Source organism: Rhincodon typus, chromosome 10, assembly GCF_021869965.1.
Source record: "Rhincodon typus isolate 14 chromosome 10, sRhiTyp1.1, whole genome shotgun sequence".
Classification (NCBI taxonomy): domain Eukaryota; kingdom Metazoa; phylum Chordata; class Chondrichthyes; order Orectolobiformes; family Rhincodontidae; genus Rhincodon; species Rhincodon typus.
This window is the reverse complement of record NC_063341.1, coordinates 36,142,886-36,161,256: the sequence shown is the minus strand read 5'-3', so window position 1 is coordinate 36,161,256 and position 18,371 is coordinate 36,142,886. Positions and strand designations below refer to the sequence as shown.

Here is an 18,371-nt window from a genome sequence, read left to right as displayed (position 1 = left end):
ACATTGCTAATTTAGAACTTTAAGGCAATGTGTTATCGAAGTGGACACTAAATGAACCTATCGTTGACCAACCAGTCAAAGGGCAACCAGTAGAAAACTTCACTAAGCTTCCCAGAGTCGTGTGGGAACATAAATGGATGAAGCAATTAGTGGATAGCTTATGTTGACATAAGAGAGTTATTCGACACTGTCAACATAGAGGAAGTCACAGATTTCACAAGATTGATGGTAATGTTCAATCCTTTGTTCCTCAAAAACAGAAGTCAATTCCAGTGGGATTATAGTGCTGATTGATTCGCAATCTTTCCATAACACAACTGAATCTTTTACTTCACTAGTCAAACATCCCCAATGGGTAACTGAAGATGTTCAGCCTGATCAAAAACTCAAGGGTGATAAGTCTTAATGGTTTCCATGTGAGGCACATATCAAACTCCGTATATTAAAGAGATGGTCTTAACATCTAGGATATGCAAAAAAAGAGACAACCTCTTCTAATTAGAAAGCTATTGCCTGCTCTAGAAATCCAGAATACTACAAGAAAGAAAGTCCTTATTTCAGCAGAGCAGCTACCCCCCCAAGAAGGTCATTTGGGAGATTAAGAGTTCATAAAATCATACAGTACAGAAGAGGTCCTTTGGACCATTAAGTTTGTACCTGGATCAGGCAATGGATCAACATCAATGCATACTAAATGTCAGCGAGAGAAGATTGCTCCTTCAGTGGAGAAATGATTCATTGTTTAAAACCAATAGTCCTGAAGCAAGACACCTAGCATTCTTCCAACTCCAACAGTTTCCAAATTCTGAAATAAGGTAGAAAATGTCCAGACTGTCTATGAAGAGAGAGCCTTAGGGGCAGACGGTGTAGTGATAAATGTAATAAAGTTACATTCATGATATTATAACAGTTAACTGGTGAAAAATGTTTGGCAGTGGAGGGAGGAGAGGATGTGTTGTCTCAGGTAATAATGCTGACGAGATTAATGTTCATGTCACATTGACTCCATCCATTTGACTGACGTCACACACTGTCTGTGCGTGGAGGTAATGAGTTCTACTCCAGTTTTCGGAGGGAGTAGATATATCTGTACCAGCTCCTTAAGTTCCTAGTAATTTTGCCGAACCAAATGTAGCACATATTGCGATAATGCAATAAGTCTTCTTGTTATCTAAGAACAATGCACCTTTTGTAGATATTATACAATGGTGTACCCTTTAACACTAATCACTTGATAAGCCCAAGACAAAACAAATACAAAGGAGGATTAGTGGCATTGAACTACCTTAGACAACCTTTTGGCAGAGGTATAAATTCTAGGTAAGCTGGTAAAACACATACCATAAACAACACATCAGACAGATAGAGTTGCATGTTTGGTACTTGTCTGTCAATATTACCAATTTTAAATTCCATCTTAAAAAGTTAAAAGTGTCATTTATGCTTGGAGTAAGAGTAAACTTTACATCCTATGTATATATTTTGTTTTAAAAAAAGAGTTAAAGAATTATTTATACATATTAATTATACATATCAACTGTTGCTCCCGTTTTCTGGTTTATTTTGTTTTTAATTTTCTTTTTGGCAAGGAGATATCTTTATTGAAAATTTGATTTTGATTTCACTTTGGTTGCATAATCAATATCAGCATTAATATCAATGATTAAAACTTCTACTTTGACTCAGTATTATGTATTGTGCTATAGTTTTCAATTTCAGAACAATGTCCCGGACTACTCCAGGCAACAGTTCCATTTCTCTAGTTATCCCTTCAGATGGTTTGAGTGAGTGTGACAAGTTAGAATATTTTTGTGTTGAGTAATGGCTTATTTCGTGATATAGACCAACATTTACATGAATACATGTTTAGGCTGCCTCACTTTCTTCACAATGTTGGTCTTTCCAGCTAGTAGAGGTGGTTGACTTTTACACTGTTAAGCCCAGCTAAATTGAAGTTCAGGTTCTCAATACAAATGTGTTAGAATCTACTGTAGCATCCCACGTCTCCCAAACACCTTCCTTGCAATTGCTTTTTATCCTCAGAGATAAGCTTCAATAAATAGCTTTCCTCTAAAGACTATAGTTAATGAGGCAGTCTTTCTGAAACTCTGTAACGTGACCCAGTTTCAACAGTCTGTTGTATCATGCAACACAGCACACTATGTCAGAGTTAGTCTGGATCCATGATTCCCTATTGCTAAATTAGAAAGACTTACAGATATTGTAACAGGAAATAGTCAAAGCTTTTACAGGTGTGGTAAAATATGAATTAAATATATAATGTGAAAGTTCCAATAAAGGGGTAAATCTAATTGTAGAAAATGAAGACATCATTGAAATTCTAAATAAGAAATTAAATTATGGCAAATGCTGGAAATCAAAAATAAAAAGAGAAAACTTTAGCAATTGTAAGTATGTTCAAAAGTTCTGTGGAAAGAAAAGTAAAGTTAGTTGTAAGCTCAATGATCTCTTGCCCATAGTCAACATGCCTCATGTTCAAGAAGAGACAATGATAAACCAAGTGCTTGTTGTCCACTTTGTCTGACATCAGCTGGGGACAAAAGCTATAGTTTAATATATTGAATTAATATTTTGTATCATGTTTTAGTAATGGAAGTAGAATGTGGAACATTTGTTGGAGATAATTGTAGAAAAGAAAGTCATTGTGGAAAATAGTAGTTCTGAAGAAGGATATGTCATTGGATACTGATGTAAGAACATTGAACATGACACTGTACCTTAGTCTGGTGAAGGAACTCAGAGGGGAGATAACAAAGTCTATGACTACGATTTTGCAGTGTTCCAAAGATACATAAATTGTGCAAATGAACTGAAGAGCAGTAACACCTTATTTCATGAAGATGGAAAGGAATAGAGCAGGTACTTAATCATCCAGTTTATATAGCCTATGTAGAAAATCAATAGTTCAATATCTGTGTATCTGTCTCTTTTGACTGAATTTTCCTGTCCTACTGACATCAGAAACGAAGCGATCTGAAAATTATGAGGCCAGCTGGCTTATTGACCTCCCAGTTCTGGCATGCACTTGGGACCTGGATTGTCTGTTTCTCTCTCCTCAAGATTCAGCAACAGCAAAGACAACATTAGCTGTCTAGATGTTATACCTTTGTCAGCACCTGGAATGGTTAATCACTCCAAACAGCCAGACATATTGGGTACATTAAGATCCACCTAAGTTCCACTCTGTCTCCAGTTTTCTGGAGTCAGTCTTCATGAAGAACACGCAGGTAGCTGAAGACCTTGGTGAAGATAAATCATGCCACCTGTTTCCTGCTGCCATGGGGAAAATTGAGATTGATGTGACTGTCTGGGGATAAGCCTAAAAGATGGAATCTGATCCATTAGGGTTCAGTCTTGTTTCAACTAGAACTTTAATTTTGATCAGTGCACAATGTGGATGGGCACAGCGGGGGTGGGGTGAGGTCGAAAGTCATTCATCCAAACTTAGCAGCGATGCAGGGGAACATCTGAGTTTCCCTGGTATATGTTTGCCTTAATGACCTTTAAAGGACCTTAACATAACTCATGCCAGTTAAAACACAATCCCTCTGAAGCATTCTGATAATCCAAAACTTCACTAAAGCATATGGTAACCAGTCTGGGAAGGGATCAATTATCGCATCAGGTTTAGTTCTTGAGGGTGCCCCTCTGGGTTTTTTGTAGGTTTCAAGCACAACAACTTGGTGCCACTCCAATTCAATTAGACGTGCCGCAGTGGGTACAAGCATGTTTTCTTAGGCTCCAGCAGCTTGCCTCAGCTCTGCAGATTACCCCATGTAGAGACAGTCTCCCATCTCTTGCAAGAATGAGTTATTGTTCTACTGGCAGAGATGAGCCTCATAAGTTTCCTAGCCAGGGAATACAAACCTAAAGAGGTATTGATGAATTCTACTAAGTAATAGTTAAGCCAAATTTTAAAAGCTGTTGGTGGCTCAATGTAGAAAATAAGTTAAAATTATGTTCAGCACAGAGAAAAGTCATAAGAGGAGACTGACATACTGCGGCAAATTCCATTGGTCGAGAAGTGATAATAAAGGTTTTTAAAATTCTGAAGGTTTGTGATAGAATGGATAGGAAGAAAATATAATTTCTGCTTGGACAGTCACAGACAAGACATCAATTTTAAATTGTCACTCAGACAGAGTGCAAAGGAGGCAGAAAAGTTCCTACAAGCAATTGGTTATTAGAGTATGAAATGCTTTGCCGTAATGAGTGGCTGGGGCAGGGAAATTGCATCTTTTAAAGAAATAATAAACATACATTTGAAGCAAAGGAAGGTAAAGGGCCATTGAGAGAAAGCATAGTGGGATTAGTTTTGGATTGTCCAGTAAAAGAAAAATGGCATGAAAGGTTAAATCATAGCCTTGTGTTATAAACGTATGGCTCCATGACTATATCTATGTTTATTTGTTATGTACACTGTTACATTATCCTGAAGATCCCTGTCAAAGATGACCTTAAAGTTTACTCCCAATTCTGATTGGCTATAGTTCTCCTAGGGCTCCTGGATGTCACATTTGGTCAAGTGCAGCATTAATGTCAAGGGCAGTCACTCTCAACTCCCCTCTGGAGCTCAGCTGTTTGTCCATGTTTAGACCAAACCTGTAATGAGGTCAGGAGCTGAGTGGCCCTGGTAGAACCCAAACTGGGCGTCACTGAGCAGGTTATTGCCCTGTTGATCACCATTATCATCACTTTACTGATCATCAAGAATAGGCTGGTGGGGCAGTATTTGACTAGGTTGAAATTGTCTCGGTCTTTGTGTACTGGCTAAGTAAGCATTTATTGCCCATCACTAGTTGCCCAGAGGGAGTTAAAAGTTAACCATGTTGTCGTTGGTCTGGAGTTGCATGTAGACAAGACCAAGTGAGGACATCAGATTTCCTTCCTTAAAGGACATTAGTGAATCAGATGGGTTTTTTTCAGCAATCAAAAATGGTTACATGGCTACCAGTGGGCCAGCTCTTTCTTTCAGATTTTTCTGAACTCAAACTTCACTATCTGCCGTAGTGGGATCTGAACCCATGATTCCCGAACATCGGGCTGGTGTTTTGGAATGCTACTTCAGTGACATTATCACTATGTCACTGCTTCCCTTTAATTGGCTTACCTTGGCAATTTGTCAGTAGATGTCAGTAATATAACCATACTAGAAAAACTTGGCTAGGGACACGGCAAGTTTTGGAGCTTACGCCTTCAGTACTGTTACGTGAATTTTGTTATGGTCATAGTCTTTACAGTATCCAGTGCCTCCAGCCGTCTCTTGATATTTCCAAATTAGGATGTAAGTGTTTTGAGCAAGGGTTCCATTGATGGTGTTCCCAAGTATCCATGGAGTGAATCAAATGGGCTGAAGAATGAAGATTGGGATTTATGGTGTTGTGGACCTCAGGTGGAGGCTGAGATGGATTGTCTATTGGCACTTCCTCCAGATGATTGACACCTCATTTTTAGATATGTCTGATGCTGCTCCTGGCCTCTCCGCCTGCAGTCTTCATTGAACCAGAGTTGATACTCTGGCTTAACGTTAACGGTAGAGTAGAGGATATTCTAGGCCATGAGGTTGCAAATTGTGTGACAGTACAGTTCTGCTGCCACTGATGTCCCACAGTGCCTCATGGATGTGCATTCTTCAGTTTCTGGATCTGTTTGAGGTAAATGCCATTAAGCACAGTGATAGTGCCACACAGCTCGATGGAGGGAATTTTCATTGTAATGATGGGATTTTGTCTCTATAATGTCTACACGGTTGTAATTTTTACAAATTCTGTCATGGACAGATACGTCTACAGCAGGCAGATTGGTGAGGATGAGATTAACTACATTTTTCCCTCTTGTTGGTTCCTTTACCACCTGATACAGATGCAGGCCAGCAGTTATGTCCTTTAGGACCATTCATTTTTGACCAATCCAGTTAACAGTTAATCACATTGATGTGGGTCTGGAGTCACATTTTAGGCTAGACCAGATAAGGACCAGTTGGCAGTTTTCCTTCCCTAAATGACATTAATAAACCAGAAGTGTTTCTGCAACATCTGACAATGGTTTCCTGACCATCATTTGGCTTTTTCAATTTTTTGTTGAATTCAAATTGCATCATCTGCTGTAGTGGGATTCAAACCTGGGACCTTTGGACATTACCTTGGTGTCTGGATTATTACCACAGTGACAATACCACTACACCATTGCTTCCCCTGTAGCAGAGTCAGCTAGAGTCCTGTGTAGACCTATGGATTATCACACCTGTACAGAATCAAGGAAATATTCAACACAAAAATAAAAGGGAAGAGATAGTGAGAGCCTGACTACCCTGCCTCCTCTTAGCAGGAAGCAGTCTCCTGCTGACATATTTGCATTCTACCCTTCTGTGTGTATACAAGTAAGGGATTACAAACTGATTGCAGCTGCTGGTCTATGTGCACTAGTGGCCTGAAATAATAGTGTGTGAGCTAGTGTGCTGTCGTGGTTACAGTATGGGAATAGCCACTAGATGCTACTACACCGCAGGTAAAGAATATGAAAACACACCCAATCCAAGTGCTGCCAGACACCATCGAATGGAGCCAGGAGAAAAAGAATTTCAATCAACCTGCAAAACCAAGAATCTTAAAATTGACTACTCAACAACCAATGGCAATGCTACTGATACCGTCCAATTTAATATGCCATGATGTGGTGATGCCGATGTTGGACTGGGATGAACAAGGTCAGAAGTCAGACGACACCAGGTTATAGCCCAACAGGTTTATTTGAAATCACAAGCTTTTAGAGCATAGCCCCTTCATCAAGTGAGTGATTTCACCCGATGAAGGGGCAATGCTCCGAAAGCTTGTGATTTCAAATAAACCTATTGGACTATAACCTAGTGTCGTCTGACTTCTGACTTTATCCAATATAATAGCCACAGCATTAGAACCTCCGAACCTTTCGCTGTCAATATGCAGGGGTTTCCATTGACTAGAAACTCAATGGGACCAGCCATATAAATACTGTAGCTGTAGTAGCATGTTAGAGTCTAGGAATTCTATGTTCCACAAGGCATAAATCGGGTGTGTAATAGTATACTCTCCACTTACCTGAGTGTGCGCAGCTTTAACAAGAAATTCAAAACACTGCAGTTCAAATCAACTCTATTAATTGGCACTCCATGCACCATCACAAACATTCAGTCTCTCCAGAGTGGCAGCAGTGTGTACCATCTACAAGATGCACTTCTGCAACTCACTAAGGCTTTATGAACAACATTCTCCCAACTTTAAACCTCTACTACCCAGAAGTTTCAGGACAAGGAAAGCATGTGCATGGAGGCACCTCCACCTGCAACTTTCCCTCCAAGCCACAAACCATCTTGAACCAGAACTATATTACTGTTCTTTCATTATCACTGGTCAAACTTCTAGAACATGTTTCTGACCAGCACTGTGGATGCACCCTCACCTCACCACCTTCTGAAAGACAGTTAAGGTTGGGCAATAACTGCTGGTCTGGCCAAATACCATGAATAAACAAAAGCAAGCACCCCCAGATTAACTAAATGATTCATTTGGTCTGCTTAATACATCTGTATTTGCATCATATAACTTTACACTGTACAAGCGATAGGATTTTCTTCTGTCTCCACATAGGGTAGAGGAAAACTCTGGCAGAGGCGCATTGTGTTAGGTCCCCTTACTAGGAATTCCTGGGGCTTCCCCATAGTAGTTTGATGGATCCTGCAGAAAGGTCAGAGATAGATCAGTAAATTTCTTCATTTATCTTTTGTGGCTCCAGGACTGCTGGCTGCAATCATGGCTTCCTGGCTATTGGTATCCATCAAACCATCTGGAGTTCCACTGGGCCATGCAAAAAACCTGCTGGAGGAACAAGGTGTGCAGGTGCTTCTCCACGGGCATGTGGCATTGGTGGAGTGTTACAGACACCTGCTTGGTACCACAAAGCCAATCAGGCACATTATGTTTCAGACAACCAAAACTGCATTAAACTAAGGCTCTGATAGTGATCCTAAGTAGCCAATTTCATTGCCTAGTCTTATTCAAATAATTATAAATCAAGAAGAGCAGGATACAGAAGTGGATGTTGTGAAATACAATCAGAACCCGAAAGGTTTAACTGACATCATGACATTAGCTCCACTCATCAGGACATGAAGGACTGTTCTTGAAAAGATTTAACCAGTGTGTTCTCAAGTCCAGTTCCAGGTAATTGCTATGTCGATGTTGCTAACAGTAATGTTTATTTACTCTTAAGTTCGCTCTGAGCTCTTATATTGGACTGTCCTGTAATTCAGATGCCATGTGACTAGCTATGAAGTAGTATAGATTAAACCTGTTCTGTTTATTAGCAATGAGCCTGGAGGCAGATTACATGGGAAGTTTCAAAAGAGAAATGGATGTATCTTTGAAAGTGATGATGATAGAGGGCCATGGAGATGGGGCTGGAGAATGGAACTAACTGGGTAGTTCTTTTGGGAGCCAGTACAGCCACGGTGAGTTGAATAGCCTCCTCCTGTAGTGTAAAATTCTATAATTCTGTGACTCCAGATTTTAGTGGACATTCTTCTCTACATGGTGTCATTAAGGCTATAACTCGGACTAATATCAATAAGAAGAATTGGTGGTAGTGAATCTACCCAAGGGGGCACAGATTGTTTTGGTGAATGTGACTACAACAGATGCCATGCTAACAGAGTTACTACATGAAAATATACCTCTGAGGACTGTCTACAAGTTCCAAACATGTCTCCAAGGGAAATAGTCACATTTCTGGGCATTTCACAGAGGTGTCCCCTTAATTAGCTTAGAAAGAAGTACCTGCCAAAAGAATGGTGGGGAAGCAATCAAAGCAAGTTGGGACTTGCAGGTTGCTATACAATGGTGCAGTTTAGAGGAATCATTGCTTGTAGCTGTGACTTAAATTCAGGAATTCATGAGCAGCTTTTTGACATTTGTGAAAGTAACAGTTCATACCATCTAAAAAGCTATACAGACATTTATATAGATACCTCCATTGAAAGGAATGAACACACAGCAACCCCAGCAAAGGTGCCTATTAACATAGATGAAGGACTAATTGGTCATATCTAACAAGCATTTAGTATTTGCTGATTTTGTCAATTGGCCACACAAACATCTGTATTGTCATCTTAGAAAATGGAAAGTCCTCAATAGAAGGCTGCTATCACAATAGCATGAAAGAATTCATCAAGCAAAAATATCTAGCTCAACTATAAACTGCTTTAATTATAAACATTGTAAGTTCATATACTGAATTCAGTTTTAGAAAAACTTGCAGTCTGTTCTGTTATTTAATTGTGCAAGAAAACAATGTTGCATGCCTGAAGGCCAACATGTGCTGATGCTTTGGATTCTAGAACTTACATTTGGGATGAACGTTGAGAGCATAGAGACCTTATCTGCTCCTGGAAGTGCCTGTCAGATTGTTGACTGGTGCTGCAGATATTTGTGGACAGATGGCATAGACAAAACCTTTCTGGTAAACTTGGGCATTTTCATGCTGTGCTCCTTCTGTGTTCAGATAGCAGATAGTGTTCTGCTATATGTGCTGCTTGCTATGGTGCTTGTGTTAAGAGCTGTGTTACTTGAAGAGATTGATATGCTAATATGCTAACAAGGACGTAAGGCACATGATCAACTACCGTGTGCAGTCCAACAAAAAGCTTGCATAAATAGTTGTAAGTTGTGGTCTAAATGATTAAGAATGTTTTTGTGCTCTTCAAATGAACCAGATTCAGACTTTTCAATCTGTGTTTCATTCAAATGACAGAAAAAAAAGACACGGTATTTAATGCTGGGTGCTTTTCTTGTAATAAAAAACAGCCTGTGATGCAAGCTTTAAAACTAAAGGAGAAGGCCTCAGACACGACTTGGAGCAATGTAGCATTCACATTGACACTTGAACCTCAGAAAAGATTGTGACAGGTACAGTGAGTGCTTGATTTATTACAAAAAAAGACTTGAGCTGTAGTTGGAAACAGCGCTTACAGATTTAAAAACAAAGCAAATATAAAAATTGGTGGCATTTGCAAAATAAAAGAATGATCATAAAGATAACCACCAAATTCCGTAGTACAAATTGGAAGACCCCAGGGGTCCTCTCCAAATTTAAGGTTTTTAAATAAGGATGAAGCTGTGCTTCTTAAATTTAGCTGTTGCAGAACCATTAAGTAAGCAGTGAAAATAAAAATAACCATTGGAAACAAAGCCTTTCACAGAGTCAACAACTCAGACCTATCTGAAGAGATGAGAGAGATCCTGTTAAGCTATGGAAAATGCTGAAACATCAGCTTTGTGTAAAATTAAATTGTTTAGAGCTGATGCCCTACTGGCAACAGTTGCAAGAATCAATTGATTAGCTTATCAGTAGTTGCCATGAGAAGAGGAACAACTATGATTTTCAGAAGCTGACTTCTCTGAATAAATAATGGCATTGGTTAAAACTTCAATGCCTGTCAAAACCTTCCCCAAGACTGCCTCAAGAAGAGAAAGGTTATGACATTAACACATTGCTTAAAATATGCAAGAAAATATGAATCCATTGCAGCCGGAAAAAGTCACCCACAAGCGTTAGGTGCAGTCATTAAGGTTGGCGCAGTAGCCAGGTTGCAGAAAACAAGCAAGCTGTGTGAGAAGTGTTATCTGTTGTATCCACTGCAAAACTATCCTGCTTTCCGAGATATTTGCAAATCATGTATTACAAAAGGAACTGTCGGAGAACCTCAGAAGATCTGGCAACATCTGTGGAGATAAAGCAGAGTCAACATTTCGGGTCCAGTGACTCTCCTTCAGACATAAACTCTTTTTCACTCTCCATGGTTGCTGCCAGACCTGCTGATTTCAGATTTCCAGTATCCCTAGTTCTTTGTTTTATGTTTAGTGCAAAAAGGCACTGGGCTTAATTATGCAAGCAATCTAATTTCAAACATACAATTAGAGACTAAAATAAGAGGTGACCAAAGAAAAATCATTCACAGGCTGCTGGAGTGAATCAGAGACTTGCATAAATGCAAGCAAAGTCATGAGATTAGCAGAAAGACTGACAAGGATGAAGATGCAAAGTTGAAGAACACTCAAACAGAAATGAACAGGCTTTACACTTTGTGAACATGGCACATTGTATGTGCAAAGTCAAACTGTTAGAAGCTTTTACCACTATTGATATCATATGCCTGAAAACAATTGGCAAAGCATCAAGACCAAAGTTAACAATGGGAGTGAGTGCAAATATCCTGTGAGTCAGAATGCTGAAGGATGTGTACTTGGATCTTTGGAAGACAATGTTGCAACCTGCAAAAGAAAAATTAACTGCCTAGAATGGAACATCTATTCAAGTGATGGTACATTGATGACAAAATGCAGCTATAGCAAATCTGCATGGAAGCCTCAAAGTATTTAACCTGGTGGACACAAATTGACCAGCAATAGTAGGATTTTCAGCATGCATGGATCTCAATACTGTGACCATTCACAAGATTGTGGGGGAGGTGATGGCCTAGTGATATCATTGCTAGTCAATTAATCCAGAAACCCAGATAATGTTCTAGGACCTGGTTTTGAATCCTACCATGCAGATGGTGGGATTTGAATTCAATAAAAATCTGGAATTACGAGCGTAATTATGACCATGAAACTATTGTTGATTGTTGGGAAAAGAAACATTTGGTTCACTAATGCCTTTAGGGAAGGAAACTGACATCCTTACCTGGTCTGGCCTACATGTGACTCCAGACCCAAAGTAATGTGGTTGACTCTTAAGTGCTCTCTGGGCAACTAGGGATGGGAAATAAATGATTGGCCCAGTTATGTCCACATCTTGTGAATGAATTTTTTTAAAATATCACCAATTGCAGCAGAAGACCAAGAAAACCGGCATTGAGTGAGTCCAGGATTTATAACAATTTAACCAAGCAGATTTGACACCATTAGAAGCATTTAAAGTGATTGCACCGCAGAGATGATGTCATTCCATCAATAGCCCCTCCCAGAAAGTGAGGTGTCCACATCAATGTGAGCTGGGTGAAATGGCAGGTAATAGTGCACACCAACACACAGACTGGCACTGTTCCATTTCATGTCAGCTAAAGAAAGGTGGCACAATCAGGCACAAACACCAGAACTTGCTGAAAAGGCACAACAGGTCTGGCAGCATCTGTGGAGAGAAAGCGGAAAGAAGTGGCACAATCAGGCTATGTTTAAACCAAAGATGTCTAAATCTATCTCTTAAAGTTATGCCCTCACAAAATTCCAACATTAGAGGAACTGAACACTAAATTTACAGAAGCTAAATTCTTCTCTGAGCTGAACACCAATTGCAAATAATAGTTAGTTCACTTGGAATCTTAGAAAGTCACTAATTTCAGAATACCTGGAAGATATTGTTTCCCGAGGCTATCTATCAGTCCATCTGTCAGTTAGGATCTATTCCAGCAGGTTATGGGCAGAATTACAGAAAATAATCCTTGATCTGTCTGTATTACTGATGGTATTGCGGTGACAGGCAAAATAAACAGAGCATGACTGAAATCATTAACGAATGACAGTGGCTCTTCATGAAGGATGCACCTTCAAAGTAAGAGTAACAGTTGAATGTGGGTCTGTTTAGTCAGGTTATGGGATCCGTCCAAATCCAAAGATGAGAGACACATGCCTGCTCCCAAAAACAAAGAAGATCTGTGAAGATATCCTAGATCTTTCAACTTCATTGCACCAAGTGTACCAAATTTTTCTGACAAAGTATTGTTATTAAGAGAACTCTTAAAGATTGGCGCATGATATGAAAGGAAGGAGGACCATCAATGTGTGCTTGAATTGCTCAAACAAGCAATGCCAGCAGAAATCTGTATTTTCCAGTACTATGATAATTCTGGAAGTCAATGCATCTCAAGACTGGGAGCATAAATCAAGAAAGATGCCAAACCAATTGCATTTGGATCCAACGTCTAGCTCAAGTGCTGTCCAATTATTTTAACACAGAGGGAGAAAGACTTGTTAGGATTCCATAATTGACTGTTTAGTATAGAAACCAGTTACAAACCATTAAAAATAAATTGGTGCAAATGACTGAAAAATGCAACACTTAGACTAGACAACTTCTCAAAAGTAAAGAGATATGACTTTGATGTCTGCTATAAATATGGTACCAAGATTATCATCTCAAACAAACTCAGAAGAATACTAAATCCAGGAAAAAAAATGTAGAAATTCCAGTTGACTTAGAGTGGACAGTATGGACATTGAAATCGAAGATGTACTTAGGGTTGGTTTAAAGCATTTTAGTCAGTGCAAGTCCTACTAATTTCAAGAAGAAGCAGCTAATAATCCATGACTGAAGTCAGTTTGGAAAGATATCCCAGAAGAATGGCATGATATAATGAATGAGCTGCTGGATACTATCAAATCCTTTTGGTCATACAGAGATCAACAACGTATCTTAAGAGGTCTTTTTTTTAATTCACTTGTGGCACATGGGCATCAACATTTAGTGTATGTCCCGAGATGCCCTTGACAAGGTGGTGGTGAGCTACCTTCTTGAACCGCTGCAGTCCATGCACTGTAGGTAGACCCACAATTCCCTTAGGTAAGGGCATTTAAAGGGAATCACGTCTATGTACAAAGCTCTTCACCAGGATATATTGTCACAGCTACATCAAGGATATATGGGCATATGACAAACAAAATGCTTGGCAAGGAATAAAAACAGAAGTTGCTGGAAAACCTCAGCAGGTTTGGCAGTATCTGTGAAGAAAAAAATCAGAGTTAACGTTTTGTTTAAGTGCTACACCTCTTGCCACGGGCTGACTATCACCAACAGAAATTATACTTGTTAGCCAATTTAGGATAACCCTGCCAGGTCATCATGTATAAAGTTTCTCAGAGATATATGACAAAGTCCTTGAAAAGCAAGGGAATTTGAAGATGGTGTATAATACAGAAACTCAGAGTCATACATTCAACACATTCAATAATTATCTTCAGAGATATCCACAGTGTGCAGTGAACCGAGATCTTAAAAAGTCACAACAATTAATGGAGCAAAATTGAAATAAAGCAGAAGCCAACTTAGGGAACTTACAATCCTCCACTGTACACAAGCCACAGACAAATGAATAATAAAAGTGTAGAAGACCATCACGACTGCAATCAACACATTAACAACATGCAAGACTACAAAACACCTTCAAGTTGAGAACATCTAATTGTAAAATCTAAACCTCTGGAAGAGTTTATAACATCACAATAACCTGAAGAATTGTCAAACCACCTATATTTTATGTAGACCCATGGGCTCTTCACTTTTTAATTCTCGTATCTGTTTAAATAGTTTTGCAACTACTCTGCATATTTTCACCCTTAATATGCATTATTTTGTCTTGCTTTAAGAATTGTGCTTTTTAAGAGATTGATATGCTAATGAGGTAAGGACCAGGACCATAAACCACATCATCACTTGTCGGTCCAACTAGAAGTCTGCTAACAGGAGGTTGACACTGAGTTGTCTATATGCAAGTTATAGTCTAAGCTGTTGCTAATACTGTTTGAGATGAACAAGTGATCCAAATCCAAGTCACTTAATTTGTATTAATTATAAATAACAATGAGAAAACACAGCATCTACTGTTTCTTACATACCTCCTTTGCTCTCAATATTCCCTGGAATCACATTCTTCCCCATTCTCCTGTTCCTTCTGTATTTTATGCTCACTAATGGCAGCTACATCATTGTTTTCAAACAGAAAATTCACCTATATTAATAAATCCTTCCGTTGTTGAGATGACTTTTTAAGTTTTCTCTTGTGTTAAATTCAGTAGTTACAAAGTTCCTGAACTTTCAAAGGGAGTAATTTCTGTCCGGTATAGTGGAGTGGCAGAAATTTCAGGCATAATCTATGATCCTTATCTGTCTCTGGCCTCATTGAGAAACTCCATTTGGAGATTCTTCTATTATAATGTAATTTTTGGAGATGTGACTGATGGCATGCTGGACTTCCCATAAAATTTCACCAATTCTGCCTGTTGAATTGATAATAGCATGAAGCATCTATGTCCTCCATATAGATGGTAAGTAATCCCACAGATTGCTTTAGTTGTTAAGTTACTCGACAGCCAAACTCATTTAAAATTGTCTGTGGATATGTGGACTCAGTTGGTTGGCAATCTTCATGCATTTAATTTAAATAAAATACGAGTCAATGATATGGACATTTGCATCCACCATTCAAACAATCTCATTTCAGGGTTGGGAATAATTCCAAAGCAAGGACAAATTAGTTTGTGTAAGTTGTGCATGAGCTCACTTTACAATCAGGACTTGGGCACCTGAAGTTTTAACTGTACCAACTTCAAGTTGGATTTCAAGTAAAATATTTATCTATCCACCTTTTAATGCAGCTACAGAATGTAGTGTAATTTCAAAATGAATTACCTTTAATGGAGCCCATACAAAAATTATCTTTTCTCATCAGTTGTGAGACTTTTTTTATAACTTTAATGGAGCAGTAAGACTTGTCAGAGCTGCATTAGATGTAAATGATAAGCATGTTGGTGTTTTTCACAAACAGTAGAACCCTTTATGTTTGCATCTGTAGCTATCAATTTCCATGAAGCATCACTTGTTCTCTCATTGTAAGTTTTGAGAAGCCTGGCAGAAATCTCCTTAAAGGGAGTGCAGGAGTCCACTCCAAAAAAATAGAATGACATTTTTTTAAGAACTAATTTTCAGCCAAGTGAAACATGAAGAATTTTCTATCGCATCCACCAGGACTGCCTCTTCCCTTCCAATAACAGATCTTGACCTTCTCAGTGACATGGAAGAATCTCAGACCTTCTTGCAATTTGTTTGAAATAATGACAGCTCTTTGCAAGTAAAAGGAAAGACTTGCATTTATGTAACACCATTAACAACCACTGGACATCTCTCAGCAGTTTGCAACCAGTGAAGTTCTTGTGAAGTGTAGTCAATGTCACAACATCAGAAATATAACAACAATTTCTGCATAGCAAACTCAATCAAATAACAAAGTGATGACAACCATATAATCACCAGGATGTTGCCTGGAATGGAGTGCTTTTACTATGAAGAGAGGCTAGAAAAGCTCGAGTTGTTTTTTTTTTGGAGAGTGAATGAGGAGGGGAGACTTAATACAGGTGTATAAGATAGGCGTGGAGAGAGTGGATAGAAAGCAGCTGTTCCTTTTAGTTGAAGGGTCAATAACAATAAGGTCCATATTTAAAGTGGAAAGAAAGAAGTTTAGAGGAGATTTGAGGGAAACATCTTTCATCCAGAACATGGTGAGAGCCTGGAATACACTGTTTGGGAAAATAGTTGAGGGAGGTAACTTCACTACTTTTGAAAAGTTTTTGGATGAGTACTTGAAGTGTAATAACATTTAAGGATACGGACTTAGTGCTGGAAAGTGGAATGAGTGTAGATTTAGCACAGCTTGGCACTACAGACTTGATGGGCTGAAGGACCTTTTCTGTATAGTATGATCCTGTGATTCTATGACTGTTTTTGTGATATTAATTGTTCATGGTACCAGTGATACCTGTTTTTCATTGTGATGCTGTTGGGAACTGAAAATGCAGATGGGATCTTTATCTAACTGAAGGATGGAATGAAGTAATGAAAACTAGCCTCAAAATTGTTGGGCTTCCATGTACTATCACAAGACTCATTCCAACTGCCTTAGATCTGATGACAGAAACAAACCTGACCTAATTTTTTTTCTTGGGCATGTGACTCCAAGAATCTTACATAGGAGAACACCATAACAACCACTCATTACCAAACTCAATGATGCTACAAACACAGAAAATGCTGGAGAAACTCAGCAGGTCTGGCAGATCAGGAGAAGAATCATAGCTTACTTGAAATGTTTAATCTATCTCCGAGGGTGCTCCCACACTGGCTGAGTTCCTCTAGCATTTCCTGTGTTTGTTTCAGGTTTCCAACATGCACAGTATTCTGCTTTTACTTCAGTGATGATCCACTTTTCTTTGAGTCACAAGATCAATTAGAAGTTGATCATATAATCCAGGGTGATATCTCTGGCAGTGCAATATTGAAGTATCTTTCTCTTCAAATACTAATGAAGCTGATTGGCACTGGCATGATGAGAAAGTGAACACATTATGTGCCAGACAGTTCTGAGCTCCCTCCTTAACTGAATAAGCCAATGGAACTATTTAAATATAATGCGAAAGAGTTGTCAGAATGCTCATTAAGAGGCTTGAAATCAGACTGCCCTCAGACCCTGACACATATTCGCAACATTGACAACATGTCGATATAGCTACCATTAGCTATTTCAGATAGGGGAATGATGTGGGATAATTTTGCTCCTTTTCAACCTCTCAACTAACTACAACCAGATGCATTTTAAAGAATATGATAGAGACCAGGCATACCCTGACAGATGTGCTGCAGTGTTCCCTCAAAGTCCCAATGTACTGACTACAGTTTACAAACATGTAATGGGAACATAACAAAAATCAACTTGTCGAGATTTGTATCTGGTCAACTTATGTGGCAGTAGCTTGCTGTCAACATTAAATTTTCTTCATAAATACCTACAATATCTATCGAGTTTGAATTTTGCCACCATCAGATTGGATTGAAATGTACTTTGCAACAAAAGCAAATATTTTCATTCTCTTTTTGAGAAGCAGAAGAAAAGTCTTCAAGATTATTTATCCATGCAAAGAATATGACTCATGTTACTGCACTCATACAGTGTATATGTAATTTTATTAATATTCTATACTGGCACCATCCCTAGTTTTAGCTTACATGGATCAAAGTGAAAAAAAATCAAGGTCTTGCACAAAGCAGATTGTCGATTTGAATTGTCAGCATGTCAAAGATAAACAGTAGGGCTTTTTTTCTTTTGAAACAAGTAATATTAAAATGTCAAAGTAAAGATGTGTATCATGTTATATTTCAATAAGTAATATTTTGAATGTTTAAATGTTATTAAAGTAGATTCATAATGCATTTTTAAAACTTGACAACCACTGTGTGAATGGTGTAGAGCTGGATGAACACAGCAGGCCCAGCAGCATCAGGGGAGCAGGAAGGCTGACGATTTGGGCCTAGACTCTTCTTCAGAAATGGGGGAGGGGAAGGGGGTTCTGAAATAAATAGGGAGAGGGGGGAGGCAGACAGAAGATGGATAGAGGAGAAGATAGGTGGAGAGGAGACAGACAGGTGAAAAGGGATGGAGCCAGTAAAGGTGAGTGTAGGTGGGGAGTTAGGGAGGAGATAGGTCAGTCCAGGGAGGACGGACAGGTCAATGGGGCGGGATGAGGTTAGTAGGTAGGAGATGGGGGTGGGGC

The 18,371-nt window shown here is 38.9% G+C and overlaps 1 protein-coding gene across 1 annotated transcript in view; it reads left to right on the top strand.

The window, feature by feature from the left end:
• Positions 1–18,371, top strand: part of dab1a (DAB adaptor protein 1a) — a 342,801-nt gene that overhangs the window by 178,612 nt on the left and 145,818 nt on the right. Inside the window, 1 exon segment of the mRNA XM_048602085.1 lies at positions 7,305–7,318. Within this exon segment, the coding sequence (XP_048458042.1) occupies positions 7,305–7,318 (14 nt within the window).